At 35.5% G+C, this 23,951-nt stretch overlaps 1 protein-coding gene across 1 annotated transcript in view; it reads left to right on the top strand.

The window, feature by feature from the left end:
• The window catches only part of Necab1 (N-terminal EF-hand calcium binding protein 1), a 146,106-nt gene that overhangs the window by 60,567 nt on the left and 61,588 nt on the right, over positions 1–23,951 (top strand). The window contains exons 4-5 of the mRNA XM_027952699.2: positions 3,903–3,928; positions 12,267–12,364. Coding sequence (XP_027808500.2) covers positions 3,903–3,928; positions 12,267–12,364 — 124 coding nt within the window. The remainder of the gene's footprint in view (positions 1–3,902; positions 3,929–12,266; positions 12,365–23,951) is intronic.

Below are 23,951 nucleotides of genomic sequence, written 5' to 3'. Positions count from 1 at the left end.
CATTTCTCATTTTCTTCCAGGCCTTTAAAATGCATTTTTATCCTTTTATATACCACTTATTTCTGGTTTGAAATTTATATAATTTTTAGCAAAAGCATTTCCCCAAGCTATTGGCAACTTTTTGGATACATTTTAATGATTCTATAATGATATACAATTTACGGAGTTAGTCATCTAATGAACATTTAGTGTGTTTTGTCTTTTTTTTCCTTCATTCCTGCCAATCAGGCTTCAATGAATGTCTTTATTATTTACCCCTCTCTGGCATCTAGCAGAGAATGCATTCCCAGAGTAACACCCCTCTGGTTTTGTTTCAGTAAGAACATGGTGACTATATAAAACCAGCATTTATTCTTTCCATTTAGCACACACTCTCTACTTTGTTTAATGCAATGGCATTATTAAAATATTGCAGTGTTTTTGCTGTAAACATAAGAAGAAGCAATAAAATATGACAGGTCATCAGATATGCTCTAAAAATGTCTATGGCTTACTATTCCTTGGAAATTCCTTGTTACCATAGGAAGGAGATAAATCTTGGTATGAAATCAATTCTACTAGAATTCACCCATGTGAGCCTACCGTAAAAAGAATTGTCTTACTACCCACTACTAACAACATGGCACAGAAACAGCTGAATGAAGGCGTGTTTGAGAACACAAACTAGCATTTGACAGACACCGTCATCTTAAGAAACAAGCAGAGCTACTGTCTTGAACATTAATGGATTGGGGCTCTTCATTCTTCTGGAAATTCTAAATAAATCTCCTTATGAACCTCTGAGCCATTCTGAGGAAAACAGAAAAACAAAGTGATCTTTAATGTCTTTCTCAAGTCTGAAGTTCTATAAAAACACTAAAATTACAAAACAACGTGTATTTTCATGACCAAAAAGTTTGCAGCAGTATTATTACAAACGTCTAAGCTATCTAATTCTGCATAAATTTTCAAGTGTTATTGGTTTCACCTCAATATCCTTCACATCTGTTCTTTTCTGCCTCCCTCCCAGGCTCTGTTGTTAGGTACTGTTTTTTAGCTTACAATGCAAATATAGATATACAGATTTTTAAATATAAATTCACCTCTGTACTAATATTTATACATTTTTAAATGACACAAAAATAAATAACAAAGTTTAGGATTAAATATAAATACAAATAGAAGTTCAAATATCTCTTCTTGCTGTTCACCCACCCCCTGGGATGGCCTTGCACACCCCTTGGGTTGTGTGCCCCACTCAACATCTGGGCCAGACTGTAGTTATAAGGCAAACTGGACTCCTTGCCTCCCTTTCATATTATTTCTGTCCAACCTCAGCTCACCTGTCAGTGACCTTTTCAAAGAGTAAATCCTACCATGTTACTCACCTTCTTAAAATTCTTCTTTGCAAGTTGATAAAAATGTAAGGAGAACTTCTTTAATTATTGCATCATGCCTTTCATTTTTTAGTCTCATTTTCCTCATTAATGACCTACCTTTCAGTCAAAAGGTATTTTGAAGGTATTTTGAAACTGAATAGCATACTCTGCACACTTTTAATTTTTATTGCAAACTGTGTTTCCTAAGCAGAAAGTTCTTTCTTTACCTGCCTTTTCTATTTATATTTAAAAATTTAAATTTAGCTCAGATATACTCTCCTTTATGAAATATTACTAATACCTTTTGCCAGTTCCCCATTTCCCCTATATCAACTATTTTATTATAATTTAATTAATTATTTATTGTTTGAATCTACCTCTTAATTGAGCTCCTAGAGAGTAGCAGTCTGATATAGTTTTGGTCTCTACTGCAACCTTACATGTTGATGGCAGTTGGATCAGTGCCTAGCACATAGCAATAAATATTTGTGGAATATATGAATGAATGTCTAGGAGCCACACCAAAACTACTGCAAAACACTTTACATATTCCATTTGGTGGCAAATATTACTTTAATAAAAGATTCACCAAAGTATGGAAATATATATCCAAGGTCAAATATTCAGGGCCATAGAATGATATCTTGAATTTAAAATTATGTAGCAAAATGATTGATGGAACTGGTAAAAGTTCCAGTTTGGAATATTCATTCCACTATCCCTCTGTACAGCAACCCCTACTACTATTTAAAGGAGAACTGGATTATGAAAGTTATTTACATTGAACTTTGACATGTGATAACTGGATAAAGTCAAAAAATTTCAATTAACTGATTTTGCATTTGATTTTTAATAGACTTTAGCATCTTTAAGAGGCTTATTTCTATTCTTACTCCATTTTGAACATTATTAAAATTATGAATTACTATTGTGTTATAAAATTCTCATTCAGCACTTATTAATATGATGATTTTTATCCTGCTAATTTTGATGCAGTTACATTGACTCATTACCTAATATTTAAACATCTTTACACTTCTGTACCAAAGTTTCCCTGTCAATGGCATTATTCTTCAGATAATAATATTTTATATATGCTAAAATTTTATCTGGGCATTTTGCATTCATCTTCATAAGAGTAAAGGGTTTCCAATATGCACATCTAAATATTGAGCCATGTAACTCTTTATTATGTTTTAGAAATCACTTGAAATATGATTGAATCAAATTTATCTCAGAGACTATATTTGGGTATGGACATTCTAGCAGTTCTGTCAAATAAGGAATTACGATAGCTACCGTTTATCAAATGTTTACTTTGTTCCAGTGAATCTCAAATGCTTTATTATGTATTAACTTACTTAAAACCTAGGAGACAGAAATTATTATTAACTCTATTGTAGTGGCACCCCCTCCTCCACAAAAAAAATCTTAACTAAGTTTCTCCTGAAATCTTCAACATAATTGATTTTAAGACTATAAGCAAAAGAGTCTGTACAAAATAGTTTGATGTAGTTAAACTTCCTATTTTCCTGTTGCTCTATTACTTGGCCAGTGGCTGGGAAGAAATCAGCACTCCAGGTGCTAAACTCTTCTTTACTTGTTTTTCACAAACATGTATCCAGTATAGTAGTTTGTAGAGGTGTGTTTGTAAATGCAAAATGTGATAAAAAAAAAAAAAAGAAAAATCCTTTAGCAAGGCCTCTAGCCTTGAGCTGATGCTTCACAGAGATGTCTATATTTCTAAGATAAGAGAAGTTACCAATTGGGCTCCATGGAAACAGCTGGCGGGGAGGGGAAAAAAGGGGAGAAGAAGCTCTGCTCTTCTCAGATGTTGTTCTTGAAGGGTTAACTTGCCCAGAACAATGAAATAAAAAGCTGCTTTTATGTGAACTTCTGAACCCCTCCCCTTACATGCTGGGTATAAAATTCTGAAACTACCTGAACTCAAGATTTAGGGGATTAACTGATTACAGCAAAAGCTGTGCCCTTTGAATCTGGCTGCAGCCAAATAAAACTGTTTCCTGCTATCTTCAGTGCCTTGCCTCATCTGTCCCTACAACACTGTCTTGGGGCAGAAAAGCTATAACACAGAGATGTAAAGTACCCAGAGTCCCAGAGATGGTAAATTGTAGATGCAGGATTGGAATTCAAAAATTAGGCCCCAAAGCTTATATTCTTCATCATTATATATTATCTCTCCAGTATGTTACAGAGAGGGACATAAATTCCAGGAGTTAGTTTTTCAAAGACAAAATCTGATATATTCACTCTTAATAACCTATGACTATTTAAACAATGTAGAATTTTAAATAGCATTATACTAAATACATTGCTATTTATTAATTAATAACAGATTTTAGAATGATTGTTATTTAACTGTTAAAAATTTTAAATGGAAGGCTGAAAGTATAGCTTGATAGTAGAACAATGTCTATCATGAGCAAGGCCCTAGATTCAATCCCCAGCATCACACAGAAAAAGAAAATGTATAAGAAAAATATTGCCAAAGTAATAACACCTTTTTTCTTTTCATCTTTTCAGCAATCTTGACACAGAGGAGCTATGTGGTAAGTTTCTTTTAGACCAATCAAGCCCATTACTTGTTTTAGAAGTGAAAAATTTTTCTGGTGTATGTCTATACACCTTTGAATTAATGTTATAGATTAGGAATTCTGCTACAAATAAAAGATAAATCAAAGATCTCAAGGGATTTTTCCTGTATCCATGAGTTTCTCTCAAGTGTGCATTCCACTGCAGAAAGATTTGGGCTTCTTTAATTTGTTCATGGAAGGAGAATTGTTATTGTAATCAGTGCATTAGTTTCACAAGAGCTAAGTCTCCACTAGTTTGAATATATCTTTAAATTGGTGTTTAATACAACCTCATTATTCTCTTCACAATATAACGTGCAGAGCCTTTTGTTACTGTTTTGCAAAGCTGTCTCCTTGAAAAGTAAAAATAACTTTGTCCCATACCTGCCTAAACTGTTCTAGAATTTTAAATGTCACTCAGAAAACAAATGATTCAAATGGGAGAGATGAATCTTTACAAATGCCTGGTTTGATGGCCTCTTCATTTATTTTCTTCATCTTTGTAGTTGAAAACAAAAGTCAAAAATTAGAAATGTGCAAAAGTAAATATATCTCAAATTTATTCTTTGTTGCAGAGCAATTATGGAACATTATATTTGAAACAGTCTTATCTCTTTGACTACTGGAAGGGCAGAAACTTTACACTTTAAGATAAATGGATGAGATAATCTTTGTCCATGTTTGGGATTATTGTCTAGGCAGCCTGGGACTTCTTGGTGGTTAGAAGTGAATTTTTCTGGAAATTCTAACTGAAATCACAAGTACTTCCAGAGTCATAATTCTTACAATTTTAGAGTTTATCAAAACCTTCAAAAAGCATTTTATAATTGAAAAGAGGTTCTCTTCCATTTTAGCAAAGTAGTTGAGCAACACTAAGATGGGTGATGCTGGGATAAAGTGTTAAAATGCAGGATTTCGGGACCATAACTGAAAAAAAAACAAGACCACAATCACCAACTATGAACTCACTTAAAACCTAAGAAACAAATTATTATTAACCCTGTCTTGGGGCAGAAAAACTATGCCACAGAGACGTAAAGTTCCCAGAGTCACAGAGAAGGTAAAATGTAGATACAGCTTATATTTGTCGTTATTATGCATTATCTCTCCAGTATGTTACAGAGAGAAACATAAATTCCAGGAATTATTTTTTCAAAGACAGAATTTGATATAATCATTATTAATAACCTATGACTATTTAAACAATGCAGAACTTTAAATAGTCATTTTCCAATAGTCATTTAATAAGAAATTGAAAAAACAAACAAACAACTGTACTCCTTGTAGGGAGCACATATTGTCCATCCCAGGTTCAGGGAGAGGAATCCAACTGAAAAAGCAAGATAGGGATAAACAGATGCAAGGTACTTTGCTTTTGTTAGTCATGAAACATCAGCAGAGAATATCTTACCATGTGTTCATACCTGATGGGGCAGTGGCCCCGTTCACACACAATAATACAGTGCCAAGGGGGTAGAAAGGCCCTGTGGACCATACCACCAGCTTCATGTTGAACAGCAATCATCATAGAGGTAAGTCGTGGTTCACTCTCATCTATGTGTATAAAAAACTCCTATCAGGGAAATAAAGTTGAGAACTGAGAAAATTATCTTGATAATTACACAAAGGTATGGGACACATTTGTTCTGACTATCTAGATATGTCAGACCAAAGTAATCATTTCCTCAAGTCATTCAGCTAATTTATTTTATTTTCCATTTAACTTTTTCTGATTAACACAGCTGAGAAAACAGATTGTTACAGGGAATTTTAAGATAAAGACATTTAGTGTCTCTTCTTTATTTGCTATCTTGCATTGTCATTAAGGAATATTCCATTAAACTCTATCTTCCTTTAAAAATACTACAAATTTTAAAACATGGTAGTGTATCTTCACTTAATCACCACAAATTTTTTTATTAATTTTCTTTTTCCATAATAAAGAACCTACGAAAAAGACTATGATTTTATCCTCGTAGTTCTAGTTAAGAAACTAGTAGATGAGGTCTAATTCAACAGAGTTGCTCTATATTTTTAAAATCCAGTGATTGTATTCCCAATCATGTTATAATCCTCCCCCTCTCTGTTCAAGAATATGCATTTTAATTTCCAGAGTGTAGTTTCATTTCTCATTATTTTGTGAATATAAAGTAAATATTTAAGTTGGATTCTAATCAAAGCCAAATGCTTCAGTGCTAGCAAGTGAAATATGTAGATTCACACCCTGCACAAGTTCCCTCATGTGCGTGGGAGGGGGAATGCTTGATTGGCACAGAAAGGAGATTTCATGTACTTTCTTCTAGAAGCCAATTAAAAATTCCAGGTATCTAAGACTTTCAATTTGTTGCTTTTGCTTAATTTGTCAGCTTACTCAATTATGTGCCCAGAAATAAAAATCTATTAAAATATTGATTAAAAAAATTATTTTTGTGATTTTAATTATGAAAGTAATATTTAACTACTATTGAAAATTTTTTAACAATACAGAATCACGTAGGTGTTTAAATTAAAATGTCAGTTTCTCTTCCCCCATTCTGATCTGTTCTAACTGCTTTGAACATATTCTTCAAAATGTTTTTATGCATATGTTGACATTGATAGGTATGTATATATTATTGTTTTTCAGCAGCAAGATCATATTATATGATAGGTACAACTGCACACTGTTCTACCTCATTTTATTAAAAAATTTACATAGAATCTCATTTACATTATTATATATTTTTTTTTGCCCTTTAATGGATTAAATTCCTTTTTAATGGATTTTCAGATTGTTTCCAACTCTTCACTGGAACAAACAGCATTGAAGTAACTATTTCCATATGTATTATCTTTGCTCTTTTGTTCAAGAAGTTTTGTATGTTGGATTCCTCAAATTGTAATTTCCTAATTAAGCTTTTTCCGACATACACACCCACTGTCAGTCCATAGGAGTGCCAAGATTATTCTCTCTTCACATATAATTACAAAGTCCTTCCTGAAAGCATCTTCTGGCCTTTTCTTACCACTATTGGTCAATAAGCAAATGGTTTTTACTTAGAATTTTGAATTCTAGCATTGAGGCTTTGGTTTTATATTCATGCCATCTTTAGTTCTGATCTGAACAATTGAGAGCATGATCACTACTTTCCCAGTCCTACCAAGTTCATGACTATTTTCATAACCCTTCTCACTTTGACTGAACCCTTTTGCAAATCTTGAACTTGGTAGCTAAGAATTTTGAGATATTTATAGATGAGGGAAGAATACTTGCAAAGAAAGTTCACATAGCTAGAGTACTCTGTCTGAAAGCATCCATAAGAAAGCTTTGTGGCCAAGGTAGAATATATTTAATAGTGTGTTGTTGGTTGTTACCTACTAAATATTAAACTATTTTGAAAGATAGATGATGTCTATAAATAATATTATAAAAACCGATGATATAGGAAACTCCCAGAATAAAAGATGACTAGTTTCATGGGCAATATTCTTTTTAGTGGTGATGTGCTAGGCACCTTTGGTCACACCACAGTGCTGGGCACCCCTGGTTATACTGCAGAATTGCAGTGCTGAGAGACCTATGCCAGTGATCCTGGGTGCTGGGAAACAGAGGACTGTTTCTTCCATGCTGTTAGAGCTGTGTCTACCTGGCAGGTGCCACTAGGTGATTGAATCATAGAACACATTGAGTGACACTGATCTGCACCTCCTCAAAATAACCCTTATTCTGAATTGCTAACAAATGCCTCTTTTCAGATCACTGGGGTTTTAACTCCCTGTCATCTCAGTTATTTTCTCTTCTCTAAAGTCTACTACTTCAGATGTTCTAACAAGGCTCTGTGGCATTTATTTAAATTCTTGAAAATGCTCTGTGAGCCCCATTGCCTGTACAACCTTTGTGGCAGCCATGGGTCCTTTGGTTCTGATTTGCAGTTCTCAGGCCAAACCTGAAAACTTAACAATTTGGAGGATCGAGGTACAGAATAAAACAAAAAATAAATAAATAAAACCTGTCATTTGATGACACAACACCCTGATTAAGTGCAGTAGGGAAGGGAGAAACTAACCTCTCATTAACATTTTGTTAGATAAGATGTCTCATTGAATATGCATGAGAAGATAATTTGCTTTCTGACAGTTAACTTGTTTAATATCTCTGTTTATAAATTGTACTCTACTGTTTCATTACAACCAAAGTCCAGACTCTTTTTACTTTCCAAAGATTTTTTTTTTTCACTTAAACTGATGAGGTCTGAATCTTGTACATTTCCATTAAGTGCAATATGACTGTTGAATCCAGGTCCATAATGGGAACCCACGTACAGATTTCCATAAAAGTAGATCTTTTTTGCGAGGAAGTTATTGTTACCCAAAGGCAATAGTTCCAAGGAACCAATATTTGTTCCAAGTTTTTATTTCTCTCTAATGCCATGATTTAAGGACAAAACACATTTGCCCAGCTCACGCTGCCACCATGATTCATATGAAAAACCTGAGGCACAATAACAAGAATAAACCACTAGTTCAAGTTCAGCATTCCAAAGCCACCTCTAACCTCCTCTCCCTGCTTGCCACATTTTATATGCACAGAGAGACTACTGAAGTTCTAAATCACTACCCTTCTTTTACCCCACAGCATGGCCCTGGTCCTTGTCCTATGATGAAATTGCTCCTGGCAATCACTGCTGCTCTTGTCTCTCTTGATGGTGTCACCAACATTCCCTAAATCATCCACATTGCATTCAGGGTAAATATTTCTAAAATGACAATCACTGTCCTTTTCAAAATTACTCCATGGCTTCCCAATACCCATAATGGTCTCAAATTTAATCTACACATCATAATCTCCTAGGAACCCCAAGATTCTGATTTAGTAGATGAGACCTTATAAGTGATCATAATTCCCAACAAGTATCCTAGAGCAGTGCTTCTCAAACTTAAATGTACCTACAAATAACTTATTAAAATGGGGATTGTAGCCTGGAGCAGTGGTGAGGACCAGCACTCCAACAGTCCCAGCTACTTGGGAGATGAGAAAGGAAGATCATTGAGCCCAGGAGTTTGAGACTAGCCTGGAAAACATAGTGAGATGCTATCTGAATTTATTTAATTAATCAATCGATTAATTAATTAGTTCATTCTAATTAGTTAAATTTAATTAATTATTTTTTTAAGAGCACATTATGATCTAGCCAGTCTGGGGTCGACCTGAGATGTTATGTTCCAGTAAGAACTAACATGAAACTGCTAGTCTACAGACCACACTTCGAACAGTCAGGACACTAGAGGATTCTGATGCAGATGGTCAAAAATACTAACCTAGACCTGAGAATAAAGTTAGAGCACCTTGTAAGGAATGGTTCCAGAACATCTGGCTTCCTTTCTCACCACTGATTTTTAGTATCTTGCTGTCTCCCATCCTCAAATACCTCCTAGTCATGCCCTTCATGGCCTAGTAATGCTAAAATACATATATTCCAGCCAACATGACAAGATATCACCTACTTCCTTTCCTCCTCTCTGGTTGCCCAAGAGGTTAAGTCCTATTTAGCTATTATTTAGCCATTGTTGATCTCCCTCTTAGGACATCCTCTCCAACTTACCCAGGTAGACTCAGGCATTCTTTGCCTTCTATTCAGATTATATCTTATACCTGGACTCTGAATCATCACCTTGAACATCGATCATGTATATTTCAGTTAATATTCATTTTCCATACCTGTTGTGTACTCTCCCCAAAGGTAGAGACTCTGTCTGTTCATCTTCATATTCAAACTCCTTCTACAGCCCCTGGCACATAAGAGATACTGAATAAATGTGTTAGGTTTTGAAATGAGTAAATGAATGCTAACCATAATAAAGTGGAAGGGAATTATCTCCTTGTACCTATGTTAGAGGTCTCTGACTCTATCATCTAACTTCCCTCTTATTATCGCATTGGCATATGTCCCTCAGTGAGGAAGCTATCAAAGAGCTAGAGTGACACTAAGCTGCATCCGTCAAAATAACCCTGACCCTTAGATTTCTAGTTTATACTGCAATCCAGTACAATTGGGTACTGTAGTTCTTTCCCTTCTCAGAATTACGCTCTTTGCTTCCTAGTACATTGCTTGAGAAATTGCTGTTTTCTCTCTAACTACTTGAAGATTTGAGATGAGCAAGTAGATGAAGTTGAGATAGGAGTTAACTTCAAAGCTATGAGTCATTATTTTTCTTGTGTACTCTATCAGCGTGGGTCAGCATGTGCCCGCATACATAGGATTTCCAAGTGGAAAGACAACTTAAATTCTCTGCAGAACTTTAGCTGACTAGTAAACTTGTCTTATGTAGGGAAGAAATATTTATTTGAAAAGGTGGCATTACCTCTTGTTTTATTTTTATGACTTCTTTAGCATTGAATTCTCCTTTCCACTTTATAAATCTCTGTGAGTTGCATTTAAAACTGCTATATAATTCTCTTTGAGATTGTGTATATATTAAAATAAAAACATTAACTTGCCCTTTTGTATCTTTCTTTACACTTTTTGCTTGCTTCAACTTATTATAGACTCTGTTCTGATATTTATTATTTTTCCAACTGATGAATATCCTGCAACCACATTAACCTCATGTTGGTTCCCAAGAGTGTTGTCCACTGGGACTTCATTTATTACAAATAATTGCACAGACAAGGTTAGACATCTTTGTCAACCCTATCAGAAAGTCAACACCATAACCAGGAATTAAAATGCTATTTGAAGCAGGCATTTGAGGAGTATTTTCTTATTTAGAATCCAACTTTACCCTTTCTAAAAAAGAATCTTTTTTAAGAAATGCATCAATATGGTTTTTAAGTATTTTATAATCAAAAATGCATTTTGTAGGCTTGGGGTTGTGGCTCAGTGGTACACTGCTCGTCTAGCACACATGAGGCACTGACCTCAGCACTACATAAAAATGAAATAAAAATATTGTGTCCAACTACAACTAAAAAATAAATATTGAAAAAATAATGCATTTTGCTTTCAGCAAAAATCTACCATTGGCTTTTAATCTATGTGTGCACAGACTATATTTTGACAACTTTAATCTAGAATTTATTCATTGCTTACCTGTGTTTTCATTCTTTTCAGAGAAGTCTTCACATTGACTAGTAAATTTGTCAAAGGCACTATTTATTATTAATATCAGTGTCAACGAATAATTCCATTTGGAGCATTAAATAGATTAATCAAGGAAGTTTCTATCAAACATACTGAAGTGTATCCCTGTGATCTCAGGTGGCTTAAAGGTTTCTTTTTTATCTTTTTCAGTTTAATTTCATAAGTACTTACCACACATTAGAGGGAGACAATAAAGCCAGGCACAGTGGTGCACGCCTGTGATCCCAGAGTGCAGGAGGCTGAGGCAGGAGGATCTCAAGTTCAAAGCTAATTGCAGCTACTTAGATCTCAACTTAGCCTCAACAATCTTGTCTTAAAATAAAAAATAAAAAAGGGCTGGGGATGTGGCTTAGTGATTAAGTGCCCCTGGATTTAGTCCCTAGTACCAAAATAAATAAATAAAGAGAAACAATAAACTATGCTTCCATCCAAAGATGAGCTGTCGAGGGTTATTGATTTTCTATTAGCTGGAATAACCAGGATTTTTTCAATATGTAGTTTTCTGTTAGGTTTAGATCTCTCATTTTAGAAATGTATAGATCTCCAAAAGTAAATATGACGTTCTGCATTTATCTTTATATTTAATCTGTGTTCCATTCTTTTCATTTTAATCACAATATCCAACACACGTTTTATTCCTAGTAACTGAAAAATGTCATAAACATGACTCTGATCTTTGAAAAAGATTGTTTGGAAAAAAAAATTCACAAAGTGCCAGGAGCAGTTTCAAAACAGTGCCAGAGGAGGCCTCCCTCAGGTTTTGAGGCATCATTGATTCTTTGCCTTGAAGAGAGCTTAGCTTCCTTGAAGGTTTCCCAGAAGAAAGAATAAAATATAGCTTAACTTTGTTCTAAAATTAACTATCCCAGTGAAATCTATAATAATATACTGTTGAGAACATTTTTTTTTATTAAAACAACCCTGTCAGTAAATCCAGATTCATTTTTTCCTATTTTTATAGGAAGGAACATTGCTTCACAGAAAATGGTAACCATCCAGTTGTATTTATCTTCTCCTTTTTTAAAAATGAATTTAGTATATCAATCCCTTAGTCTCATTTGAAAACCTTCCAGTTTTCCTCTAGAGCCAACGTTTTGTTTTACTAGTTTGTGAAGAAAATTATCTTTTGATTTTTTTGTTTTATCATCACCTGAACTCAAACCTGAATGTATTTCAATATTTTCACTTTTCAGAATATTTTTCTCAGCACTTGGGCGAGTATGAGAACGTGCTAGCAGCACTGGAAGACCTGAATCTCTCCATCCTGAAGGCAATGGGAAAAACAAAGAAAGTAAGGAAATGCTGGTGTTTGTTTTCTATAAAAATCTTTTCTTTGAAAAATATTTTTCTTGAAAAATCATACCTATTTCTTAGCATGTCATGAAAGATAGATTTCTTTTTTTTTTTTTTTTTTTTTGATCATTAGGGACTTAATTTTCTTGATATTAAATGATCTATTTACTATTGTATAATTATAAACAAACTCTGTGCCAGAGACTCTGCTTTGTGCTGAGGATACAAAAATACAAAAAGTTATTTAGGCAGCTCTTAGTCTGGTGGGGACACATATGTGTAGATAAATAATTACATGATCGTGTAGCAGAGAGGAGCACAAGATGGGACACCCAATTCACGCTGAAAGCATGGCACCTGTGGATGCAGAGATAAAGGAAATAGTATAGCTAGACAAAGGAGAACTAGATATGGAATAGCATGTGCCGAGACTCTGTATACAGGGCACTCAAGGAAATGAAAATGGACAAAAGACTGAATTAAAGAAAGCCAAAGGCTGGCTCCAGGTGAGGTGAAACTGGAGTGGGAAGGGGACACACCTTTCATGATGTTAACAAAGCTAAGGATTTAAGCCTTTATCCTGGATGCGAAAAACAAAAACAAAACAAAAATAGTGAATATTTTAAGCAGAGAGATGAAAACTCATGAAATCTTTCAAAAAGACCATAGAAGAATTAGTTTAGGATTGGGGTGAGTATATTGGAGGATACAATCATGTAGATGAGTAAGGAGGTTAGTTCACTAGTCCAGGTGAAAGATGTCATTTGGAGATTCTAGAAGAAGATATGGGGAACAGAGAGCAAATTGCACACATATTTGACAAAACAGAACTTGGAGGAGGACTGAAGCTGGAGGATGAGAGAAATATGTGTCTAGGAGGCATCCTAGTTTTTAGCTTGTGTACCAGAGTCATGACTCTACCCTGGGATTACTGAGAGTGGACCAGGTATGAGGAGGTAAGATCATTAGTTCTCTTTTAGACATATTGAGTCTAAATTCCCTTAGAGACATCTGAGGAGAGTCAAATAAACCTGTGGCTACAGAAATCTAGATCTCATAGGTGAGTTCTAGACTTGGAGATATGAATTTATGAATTGCCAATACTTGAGCAAAGAACTTGAATAATATTATCAAGAGAGAAAATAAAAAGTACAGTGAGGAGAGAATATAACACTATGTCATAAGAAACTTGAAATTTGGGTGGTGGGAGGAGAAGAAAGAGCCAGGAAGAGAGTCAGAATTGGGCAGAAAGATGTAAGGAAAGCCCAGAAGATATAGTGTCCAGAAGTTGAAGAAGAGAATATTTCAAGAAGTAGAGAGTAGTCAATAGTGTTGATCACTATGTAGAGATTAAGAGAAATAAAAATTAGAATTCCTATTGTCAGTGAATCAAGTAACATTTTAGCATATAAGATGCATGACAGGGCTGGGATTGTGGCTCATCGGTAGAGGGCTCGCCTAGTACGGGCGGGACCCAGGTTCAATCCTCAGCACCACATAAAAATAAAGGTATTGTGTTGTGTCCATCTACACCTAAAAAAATAAATATTAAAAAAAGATGCATGACAAATATAAATTTTTAAAGCATGTAAGGAATTTCTGGATAAAGACAACAGATTTATACATCCATTGAATTCTGCTTGTTTCTAAACCTCATAAAAAAAAAAGACTGGAATGAGATTATTTAAATGGGCAAGGGTATAGTAACAAAATTTAGGAACTGAAAAGCAGGTGGGCAAGTGGTAGCTGAAAGAAGACTTGAGACATTGAATTCTTGGCCTGCAGTGGCAAACAGAAAGTCACTAGCTTGTCTCATGAGACGGCTCAGGAATCAGTGGCACTAGTAGTCACCAGAAGAGGAGGGTATAGGGTAAAGTGAAATAATCTGCTAGGAGCCTGAGCAAGAAGCAATTAGACCCCCAGATCCCCTCTTCTACTCCACCCAGCTGATCAATGGCCTCTTTGTCAACCCAGGTTGAAAACAGATGTGTTTCTGAAAAGAGTAAAAGAGGTCTCTGTTCTGGGGCAATATCAGACACAGTTGAAGGATTCAGTAAAAGTTTATGCAGTAAATAAAAAGGTCTCCAGCTCTCTTCTCCTATTAAACTCCCAGAGCTTTGACAGTACATCCTTCAGGCAGACAGGAAGATTCTTCTTTCAGAAATCCTAACAGCACAAAAGGGGAAAAAAACATCTACAGATTCTCCTTTGATGAGAGCCTGGCCAGATCTCACTCTCCTTCTTTCTAGTACTGATCAACCAGTTCCTAGCCCACCTACCATTAAATTCACATAATCAGGCCACGAGGGGCAAAGACCAAACATGAACAAACAAGGAAAGAAAGAAGAAAAGAAGGGAGGGAGGGAGGGAGGGACAGAGGAAGGAGTTGACATAGGGGATTGTGTGGGAAGACGAATACTGGAGATAATTTTAGAAAATAAAGTTTAGAACATCTCCCAAAATATACAGAAAATTGAGGCCTGAGCCTAGGATGCCCTGTACCCAAACACTAAATTGCAGAAAGGAAGAAAAAAAGAAAGAAAAGTAAAATCAGAATTCATTTCCTTTTGACTTCTTCAAGAATTTGAAAATTGCATGATTAACTTCATATCATGAGAATTTCTCTCCAGGAAGGTCATTTAAAAAACCCCTTCCTGGGGTGGCTTCTCCCCATTCTTTAAGTCTTATCTTGAATACCATGGCCTCAGAAACGTTTTCTCTGCCCATCCTACCTACAAAGTTTATCCCTCTGGGAGTATCTCATTTGTTTCCTGCTGGTGATTATTAGAATGAGTAAGTACACAGTTTATTTATTCTTTATAGGGAGAGAGAAGAACAGTGTCACTTCTTGCTTAAAACATTTACCCTCAGCCTGTCACAGACCTGACAAAAGTCTTCAAAATTTTATTGATAAGTTAAATAAATTTATATTCATTGAATGAATACTCATGCAACACCCAAAGCTAAATATTTTTGCTCCTTCAAGAAAAATCTCCCCTAAGTCCATTTATGAAACTAAGATTTCTTTTAATATGAAAGAAGGCAAATATGTGGTTTTCCTTATTTTCTCACAGATGTGCTCTAAAATCATGTCATTTCCCTTGTATGAATACAATGAGGCTTTGTGGAATTAAAATTGAGGTCAACCTGTTATTTTGATCTCTTAAACTATTTAAAAAAAATTGGGGGGGGGGTATTGATGCCTAGAAATGCATTTGATTTGTATCACCTTACTGCTTAATTAAGCTTAATTAAAGAAAACATGTATCTTTGATTTTTTTCAAAAAAAAAAAAAGAAAAGAAAAAAGGAAATGGTAGCGAATAAGATTAGAAAGGGTCCCTCAGTCCGATGCTCAAAGATGAACTACATGCAGGAACTGTGACATTTTTCAAGCTGCTGGTGCTCTGTGGCCTTCTCTGTGCTGTCCAGACAATGAAGCCTTCTGAGTGAGAAAGTTTCTTTTCGAGAATCTCGGTATATTTTTACCCAGATGAAAAGTCCTATCTCAGCAGGAAGAGCTGACTATTCCAAGCTTTTATGAAAAATGGAATACAAGCCATTTGTGGTCTCTTTTGACTGGCAGTACATCTGTTTGCTGTGTCAGAGAACAGATTAAAAGGGTTTCAACCACTCAACCAAAACCCCAGGAGGTGACTCAGGACAGACATAACATGCCATCATTTCCCTTCTCCTCCTTCTGAATCCAAGACTTTCAACACATCCTCAAGGGCTGCCTTGATTATTTTACTTTGCTTACTTTTCTGCAACAAATATCATAGATTAAATTCCAAATGATGATTTGAAAGTTCTGAAAGTGGTTAAAACTAGACCCTTCAATCAAACTTCAGATTCTCTCTCTCTCTCTCTCTCTCTCTCTCTCTCTCTCTCTCTCTCTCTCTCTCACACACACACACACACACACACGCACACACCCATTAGGTTTTTCCATTTTTCTTTCTACATAGTGAGTGATAAATGGACTTACAGTATGTGAGGTGATTATAACCCAAAACAAAGGTAGAATTCTGGTGCTAAAGATAAAGTTCATTATGTGCTATGCTATATGCAAACATACATGGAATTTTCCTGTTTATTGGTAAAACGGAACGGGAGATCATTATAACTTCAGTGAAGAATGGTGTTCTTTAAATACTCATTTAGGGTTCAGGAGTCACTTGACTGAGTATAGCCATGAAAACTTCCAAAATTAAAATGGGTGTATATGTATAGTTTTTATCTAAAAGTTATTTTGCAAACAGGTGTATCTTGCAATCCATCTTCCTTGATAGCAAGGGAAGAAAAGGCCAGATCTATAGCACAGCTGGGCCTCTATTATCACTCTCCCTCTCTGGGATCCTTGTGATTTCTTGGGCTGGCACTTCTAGTTCTTCACCTCAACCTCCCATCCCTCCTCCACCACTGTTTCCTTGGGTTTGGCATCCAGGCCTCCCTGGATTCCATAGGCCTTTCATTATGTAAATGTTACAATAGTTTATTTTATGACTTTTACTAAAAAAAAAGAAAGAAGAAGAAATACTGGTAGGTCTTAGTACTTCTCTATGAGGAAAATATCATTAACTGCTAAAGTTTATATAGGATTTATCATGAAAAATGTCTCTTCTTTCAGGTGAAATATCAGAGCCAAAATGGCATCGTGTGAAAGAATGAAATGCCCTCTTAGGCTTAGAAGACAGGTATTTTCATTCTTATAGTTTCATTATGACCTTTAGTTTCATTACAAGTGTTCATCAAAAATAAAAGGGAAGAGCTGGGAGTGGGGGCACGCGCCTGTAATCCCAGTGGCTCAGGAGGTTGAGGCAGGAGAATTGAGAGTTCAAAGCCAGCCTCAGTGAAAAGCGATATGCTAAGCAATTCAGTGAGACCTGGTCCCTAAATGAAATACAAAAATAGGGCTGGGGATGTGGCTCAGTGGTTGAGTGCCCCTGAGCTCAATCCCAGGTAACAAAAATAAATTTAAAAAAAAGAAATAAAATAAAAGGGAAAATAATTCTTGAACTTCAGAGCGGCCAAAGAAAGATATTTTCTAAAAAGCTTATTTGAGATCCCATTTGTTCCTTGGAACAATCTCTGATGTGCGGTTGTTGAGGGAGGAGGTAGAAAGTAGGGGTGTGGGAAATAGGAAAGAAGGGTCTTAAGGCTGCAAATTTGGCCCAGTTGGAGAGAAGCCCTAAGTTGGGCCTAAGCCTTAGAATCCATACAATCCTGGCCAGGTTTCTTCCCAGCGTCTTACAAAGGGGAATGCCAGGCCTCAGGAAAGGCTGCTGAATTAAATCACGAGGACATTGTCCTCTCAGAGGAGACCATGCCCACCTGAAGTACTCTTCAGTGTCTGCAGAGAGTAAGGAATCCTGGTAGAGGAACTTACCACCTCTGACTGGACAAGGAGTGGGCAGAGCCCTTCGAATGCACATGAGCATGACTTTGGGGTAACTTACAGACAAGAAGAAGCCACTTTGAAACTACTGATAGGGCTTGCAAGGTTCATGAGAAGATCAACAAAGCAACGGTTGGGGGATTACAGTAGGGGGATAGGGGACAGAGGCTCATAGCAAAATCTGCTCATGCTCAGGACTTGGGTTGCCTACCTGGCAACCACGTCATTTGTTCTTCCTGACCACTGCTGCAGCCCCACAAAACTCCTGGCAGCTGATGTGACTTCCCTGAACCAAGGTACCACAAAGCCTAGTGACTCTTCCTTCTTGCTAGCTTAGTACTTGAGTGTCTATGAACAGAAAAGGAAGGAGCAATAACAGAAAATGCCAAATAGTACTTAAATGGTGTCTTGGAGTATTTAAGTTCTTTAATATACATTATTTTTATTTATTCTTTATAAAATCCTCGAGAAGAATATTAGACAAATGGTAATTTTCCTAATATTCAAAATGAAGAAACTGACTGACAAAGTGGTAGTTGATTTATTGAGATCATAAAGAGAATGACACTGAAATCAAGTAACCTTGATTTTAACATTTCTTATTTAAGATATGTGTGACTCCACATTGAACATATTATACATATACAATTCCAAGTTGAATCATGATGCACAAAAACAATTCTGGTGTTAGATAACTTTGATTTTTCGAAATAATTGAACTCTCCCAAGTTCAGCTGTGGAAGAACAAAGGCCCAGAGATTTCCAATTTTTTTTATTAGAATTATTTTAAGGTTTGTTTCAGAAAAACAAATAGGTGTCCAAAGCTCGGTATGATATGTGAAGAACATACGAAATAAATTATGGACAGAAGTGGGTGACAATTAAATGGTGACATAATAATTTTTTTTAAAAGAGAGAGAGAGAGAGAGAGAGAGAGAGAGAGAGAATTTTTAATATTTATTTTTTAGTTTTCGGTGGACACAACATCTTTGTTTGTATGTGGAGCTGAGGATCGAACCCAGGCCGCACACATGCCAGGCGAGTGCGCTACCGCTTGAGCCACATCCCCAGCCCATGACATAATAATTAACTGCTAAAATCAAAAGATGAAGTACGTAAGCGAAGTTCTAGAAAGGGAGTGTCATACGTTGTTTATATGTAGTTTGTTGTCATCAGACGAATAGATGGAACTTTGAATTAAAAAAATAAGAGAAGTTACATGGAACAAGGAATATCTAGCTTTCTGTATTCTAGAAGAGTGAAATACATCATAAAAAGAAGTTCTGACCAGAAGTAGTATTCTTCCTATTTTTCCCCAGTTTCCTTTGAAAATAGAGCCTGAGATAAAAGCTTATATTTATATTAATATTCTGTTAGGGGTGTATGATCTCAGATGAGGGTAAGGCAGTGAGCCAGAGAAAAATGAGAAAATCTTCAGTGGAATGTTTTACCAAGCTGGCTACATGTTCATAATAAATGCAGTTGATTACTCAAAAAAAAAGTGCTGATATACTCAAGAGCAATAAACAAAAAAATATTGGTGTTCTTCTGAGCTCTAGATAGATTTATAAAGGATCCAAAACCATCCAAATTGAAGTCCTATTGATTTTTTTTCCAAATAGCTAATTATTCCACTACTATTTATTGAACAATTCATTCTTCATCCACTCAAGTTTTACTAGTCTGTTCCATTGCAATGATGTTTATTCCAGTATCAGTAATATATTAGTTTAATTTTTGAATTCTTAGATATGTTTGAAATGGGAAGGTACACGTTTTCCCCATCACTCTTATTTTCTAAAAATATTTGCCTTCTGTTTTGTCAGTTTTACACAAGTTTAGTAATTATTTTTTCCTTATTCTAAGGGAATTTTTCATTGTATTTTTATTGGATTTTCATTAAATTTGTCAAGTAATTTTGAGAAAATTTTCATATCTATGCTATTTTTCCTTCCCTTGCAGGAACGTGAATATTTCTCCATTTATTCAAGCTTCCTTTTATGTCTCATTAAAATTTTTATGATACTTGACACAGTTTCAAAACATTTCTTGTTAAATCAATCCATAAATATGTTATATCTTGGTTGCTCTTATGAATTGTCTCTTTCTTCATCTTATAACTTAATATTGGTGGGATACTGGAAAATGATTGATGTTTTACATGTATTAGTAACCAGGTTAGCTACCATCTTGAGTATCTGCTCCATCTATGACATGCCATTTATCTTCCTTTGCTGATAATCTAGGCTTAAACATTGAAATCCATTGCCACTGTAGAACCAACCCACCTCAATCTATCTTCCAAGGAATCAGTCAATCTGTACACAGCTTTCATCTTCCTGATTCATCTCCCCCATTTTTCTGATATGAACTCTGAAGTGATATTATATTGTTTTCCATAAGGTTTCAAATTCTACTTCAGTGCATAGGCAATAGTAAAGCATGATTCTACAATTTAGAATATTGTATCTTAGAGGAACATGGTCATTTTCTACAATACCAAATTAGCGTTAAAAAAGTTAATTCACACCTGGCACAGTGGTACACACCTGTAATCCCAGTGACTCAGGAGGCCAAAGCAGGAGGACCGAAAGTTCAAGGCTAGCCTGGCCAACTTAGTAAGACCCTTAGCAACTTAGCAAGACCCTGTCTCAAAATAAAAAATGAAAAAGACTAGGATAGAGCTCCATGATAAAGTGCCCCTGGTTCATCCCCAATAGTAAAAAATGAAAAAAAAAAGGGTAAGTCAAAAGTACTACATATACAAACTTGTAAAACATTAATAGACTCTTTGTATATTTTTACCCAATGAAGAAAGACACAAAAACAATAAAACAGTGGACAAATAGATAATTAAACTTGATGCTCAAAAAAGAGAGAGGTCAGTGTTAACTGATTAGTCAGATAAAGCTTCAAGGAAGGGGTGAAATTTCCAGAAGCCTCAAAGAAAAGGTTTCTTCTACCCTACCAAGATAGGGTAGAAGAAACTATAGTAATAACTTTTCTTTGATTTGGTAGGGACAGTTCTGAGGGCTAGTTCTGCCAGAAGTGCTCTTTCAAGTCCAGAAGAGCAGTAGTTTGTGGACGAGTGGGTCAGATCAGGCTGACTATCATTTGCAGGATGTCATCTTATTTACTCTTGCTTGAATGAGTATAAAATACCAAGCAGTGATCTTGCAGATAACTGTGAGTTGAGATGACTACTCGACTAATTCCTAGAGCTGTGATAATTAGAGGCTCCAAATTGATGTCTGCTATACCCCAAAGCCACAGTGTCCCTATTAATATTCACTTTCTTGTGATTGCTTTCTGTTGTTAGACAATCCTCTCAACCCTCCTTCTCCCTCTCCCACGTCAAGCAGAAATAAGATGATAGTGAGAAATTATTTTTATTTTGTCACATACCTATGATTTTGAATAGCTATTTATTTTCTTCGTGGGAATATTTTTTACTCTATTGTTCTTAAATTGCTACCTGAAACACTTATGTTCTTAACAGAAAATGAGAGTTAATTTTCTGCTTAACCAAGTGACGAGTACCAAGTACACTATTTTATTTTAACAGAAACTCTGATTTACTTTGCCTTAGGGTATAGTTCTGAACCATATGACCTGAATGAACTCCAGTCCTATTTCTAAATAACTGATCTTTGAAATTTTAAAAGCTAGACAGAGGAAAGGAAAGTTATTATAAACTACAAACTATTGGAGTTACACAACACAGCATATCATTCCTTCTGTCATGAGAATCAAATTTGATATGGCTCTTTTTATTTTCCTAGAGTAGAAAAGTGCAGAGAAAGAGAAAGATTAAAAATCGGTCTGTGTTGTATTCCTCAGATCTGATAGACATCAATTATCATGTTGAAGCTGTTCTTTCTCTTTCTGGTTTGCCATCACAAACAAAAAATACTAAATATTATTTGAGGATTAATTAGTTTTGACAAAGTCATAATTTTGATAGTACATCCAGAAACAAAATGAATGTGTGCAAAAGTTTATTATAGGTGCCCTCTGTGAGGCTACAGAGCAGGAGATCTCATGGCCACAGGGTGGTATGCTATGTGTTCCCTTGGGACAATTCATTCAGTGACCTCTCAGTTGTGTAATGACACATGGAATGCATCTCTATCAGCTTGGCAGAGTTATTGAATGGGTCTGGGATCTCCAGAAAACACTCTTAGTTTCTTTAAACTTGAATAAACTTCCATTTGAATTAATGTTTTGGATCTTCATCACTTTTCAGGACTACCAATTGTCCTATAAGTGGCCTGGCTTCCAGGTTTATGAGAAGGAGATATTTTCATTAGTTATGCAAATGGGTATCAGAATGCTAACTATGTATTAGTGCTCTATGAGACTGGATTTCTACCTAGCAGATCTCTTTTTCTTGTTGAATCAAAAAATAATAATCTAATAATACAATCAATATTTATTGGACCATTACCACCCACCAAGCAAAACAATCAAATCTTTTACTTTGGTAACGTAGTTTATCTTAATCTTTTATCAGATTCTGTGATTATCTCTGTAAGGGATATATGAACAGGTAGAAAATTTGGTAACACATCTAGCCACACAGAAAATATATGGATAGCAATCTCAAACTGATGCCCTGTGAATTGCTGTCTAGCCTTTCTAGACTTGAAGTTATTATGATTTCTAATCAGTTTCTTGAAAAGAAGACCAAACTAGTGGCTGGGTAGACATAAAATATTTTAGGCTTTGTTAGTTGTAATAGCTATATACTGCTGAATAACCAGTTTCCCCAAAATTTATCAGCTTCAGAAAACCAACATTTATTATTTTATGCAGTTTTTGAGGGCCAGGAATCCCGTAGTAGTTTACCTGGCTGATTCTGACAGAGATTATCCAGGAGTATAGTCCATTTGGGAATTGGGGGACCGAAGTTATCAAAAGGGAGTTGAGGAGTTGCTTCTAAGCTTACTCATCTAGTCATTAGCACATTCCAGGGAAATGGAGAGTTGGCCATGTGGGTTCAGGTCCTCACCTCATGGGTCTTTCTAGGGCTGCTCATATGATGTGGCATTTGCCTTTCTCCAGAAAAGTGATTATAAAAAAGAACAAGAAGACAGAGAGAAAGTGAGACTGAGATGAGAGAGAGAAAAATAGTATATAATCTTGTACTAACAACTCATCACTCCTATCATATACTATTCATTAGAAATAAGTCAGTAAGTGCAGTCACACTCAGGTAAAGGGGGACTAAACTCCATTTCTGTGTACCTATCTTTAAAACCACCATAGTAGTCAACTTTTAACTACCCTCCTTTGTATGTGAGTGTGTGTGTATGTGTGTGTGTGTGTTTGGTGAAGTGGCAGAAAGAAATCTTTATCTTTTTTTCTCCATTAATATCTGTTCTATTAAAAGAGATCAAATTTATTTTAAAAATTCTAACATGTATATTTATTCCTTATGTTAGCTGAATTTTACTAATTCTGAAAAATAGTATCAATTATCTTTCATTTTTAGAAATATGCTCCAAGCCACACATACAAATATATGTCCAATGAGATTGATATCAATAGAATAAAAAACGTGTAATGTTAAAAAATACATTCCCTGAGTTTGAATAAAGTTAATGTTAAAGATTTTTATACTTTTAAAAAGCTTTTAAAGAAATATTTAGAAGATAGGCTTTCAAAGAGGGTTCCAGGTTTTCAATGACTAAAAATCCATGTCCCTAAGAACACCTAAGTTCAGTCACTGATTCAGCAGAAATACCAGGCTGGGAAATCCAAAGGTGTATTAGTCAGCTTTCCATTTGTGTAGCAAATTAACTGAGATAATCAGCTTAAAAAGAGGGAAGGTTTATTTTGGCTCACGAATGATTTCAGTCCATGATAAGCTGGACTTATTGCTTTTGGACCTATAGTGAGGCAGTATATCATGGCAGAGAACACATAGTGAAGTGAACTGTTCACCTCATGGTATCTGGGAAGCAAAGAGAAAGAGGAAGAGGAGAGGTTGAGGTTCCAATATCCCCTTCAAGAGCATGACCCCAATGACCTAACACCTTCGCTAAGCCTTACCTTCTAAAGGTTCTACCATCTCTCATTAGTGCCAAGCTGGGAATCAAACTTTTAACATGTAGAATCTTGGGTGATATCCAAGATACAAACTACAGCAAAAGGAGTATCAGTTTTGCAATCCAGTGCCCTCAAGAG

The sequence above is a fragment of the Marmota flaviventris genome, chromosome 15 (assembly GCF_047511675.1).
Source record: "Marmota flaviventris isolate mMarFla1 chromosome 15, mMarFla1.hap1, whole genome shotgun sequence".
Taxonomy (NCBI): domain Eukaryota; kingdom Metazoa; phylum Chordata; class Mammalia; order Rodentia; family Sciuridae; genus Marmota; species Marmota flaviventris.
This window is presented reverse-complemented; position numbering and strand designations above follow the sequence as displayed.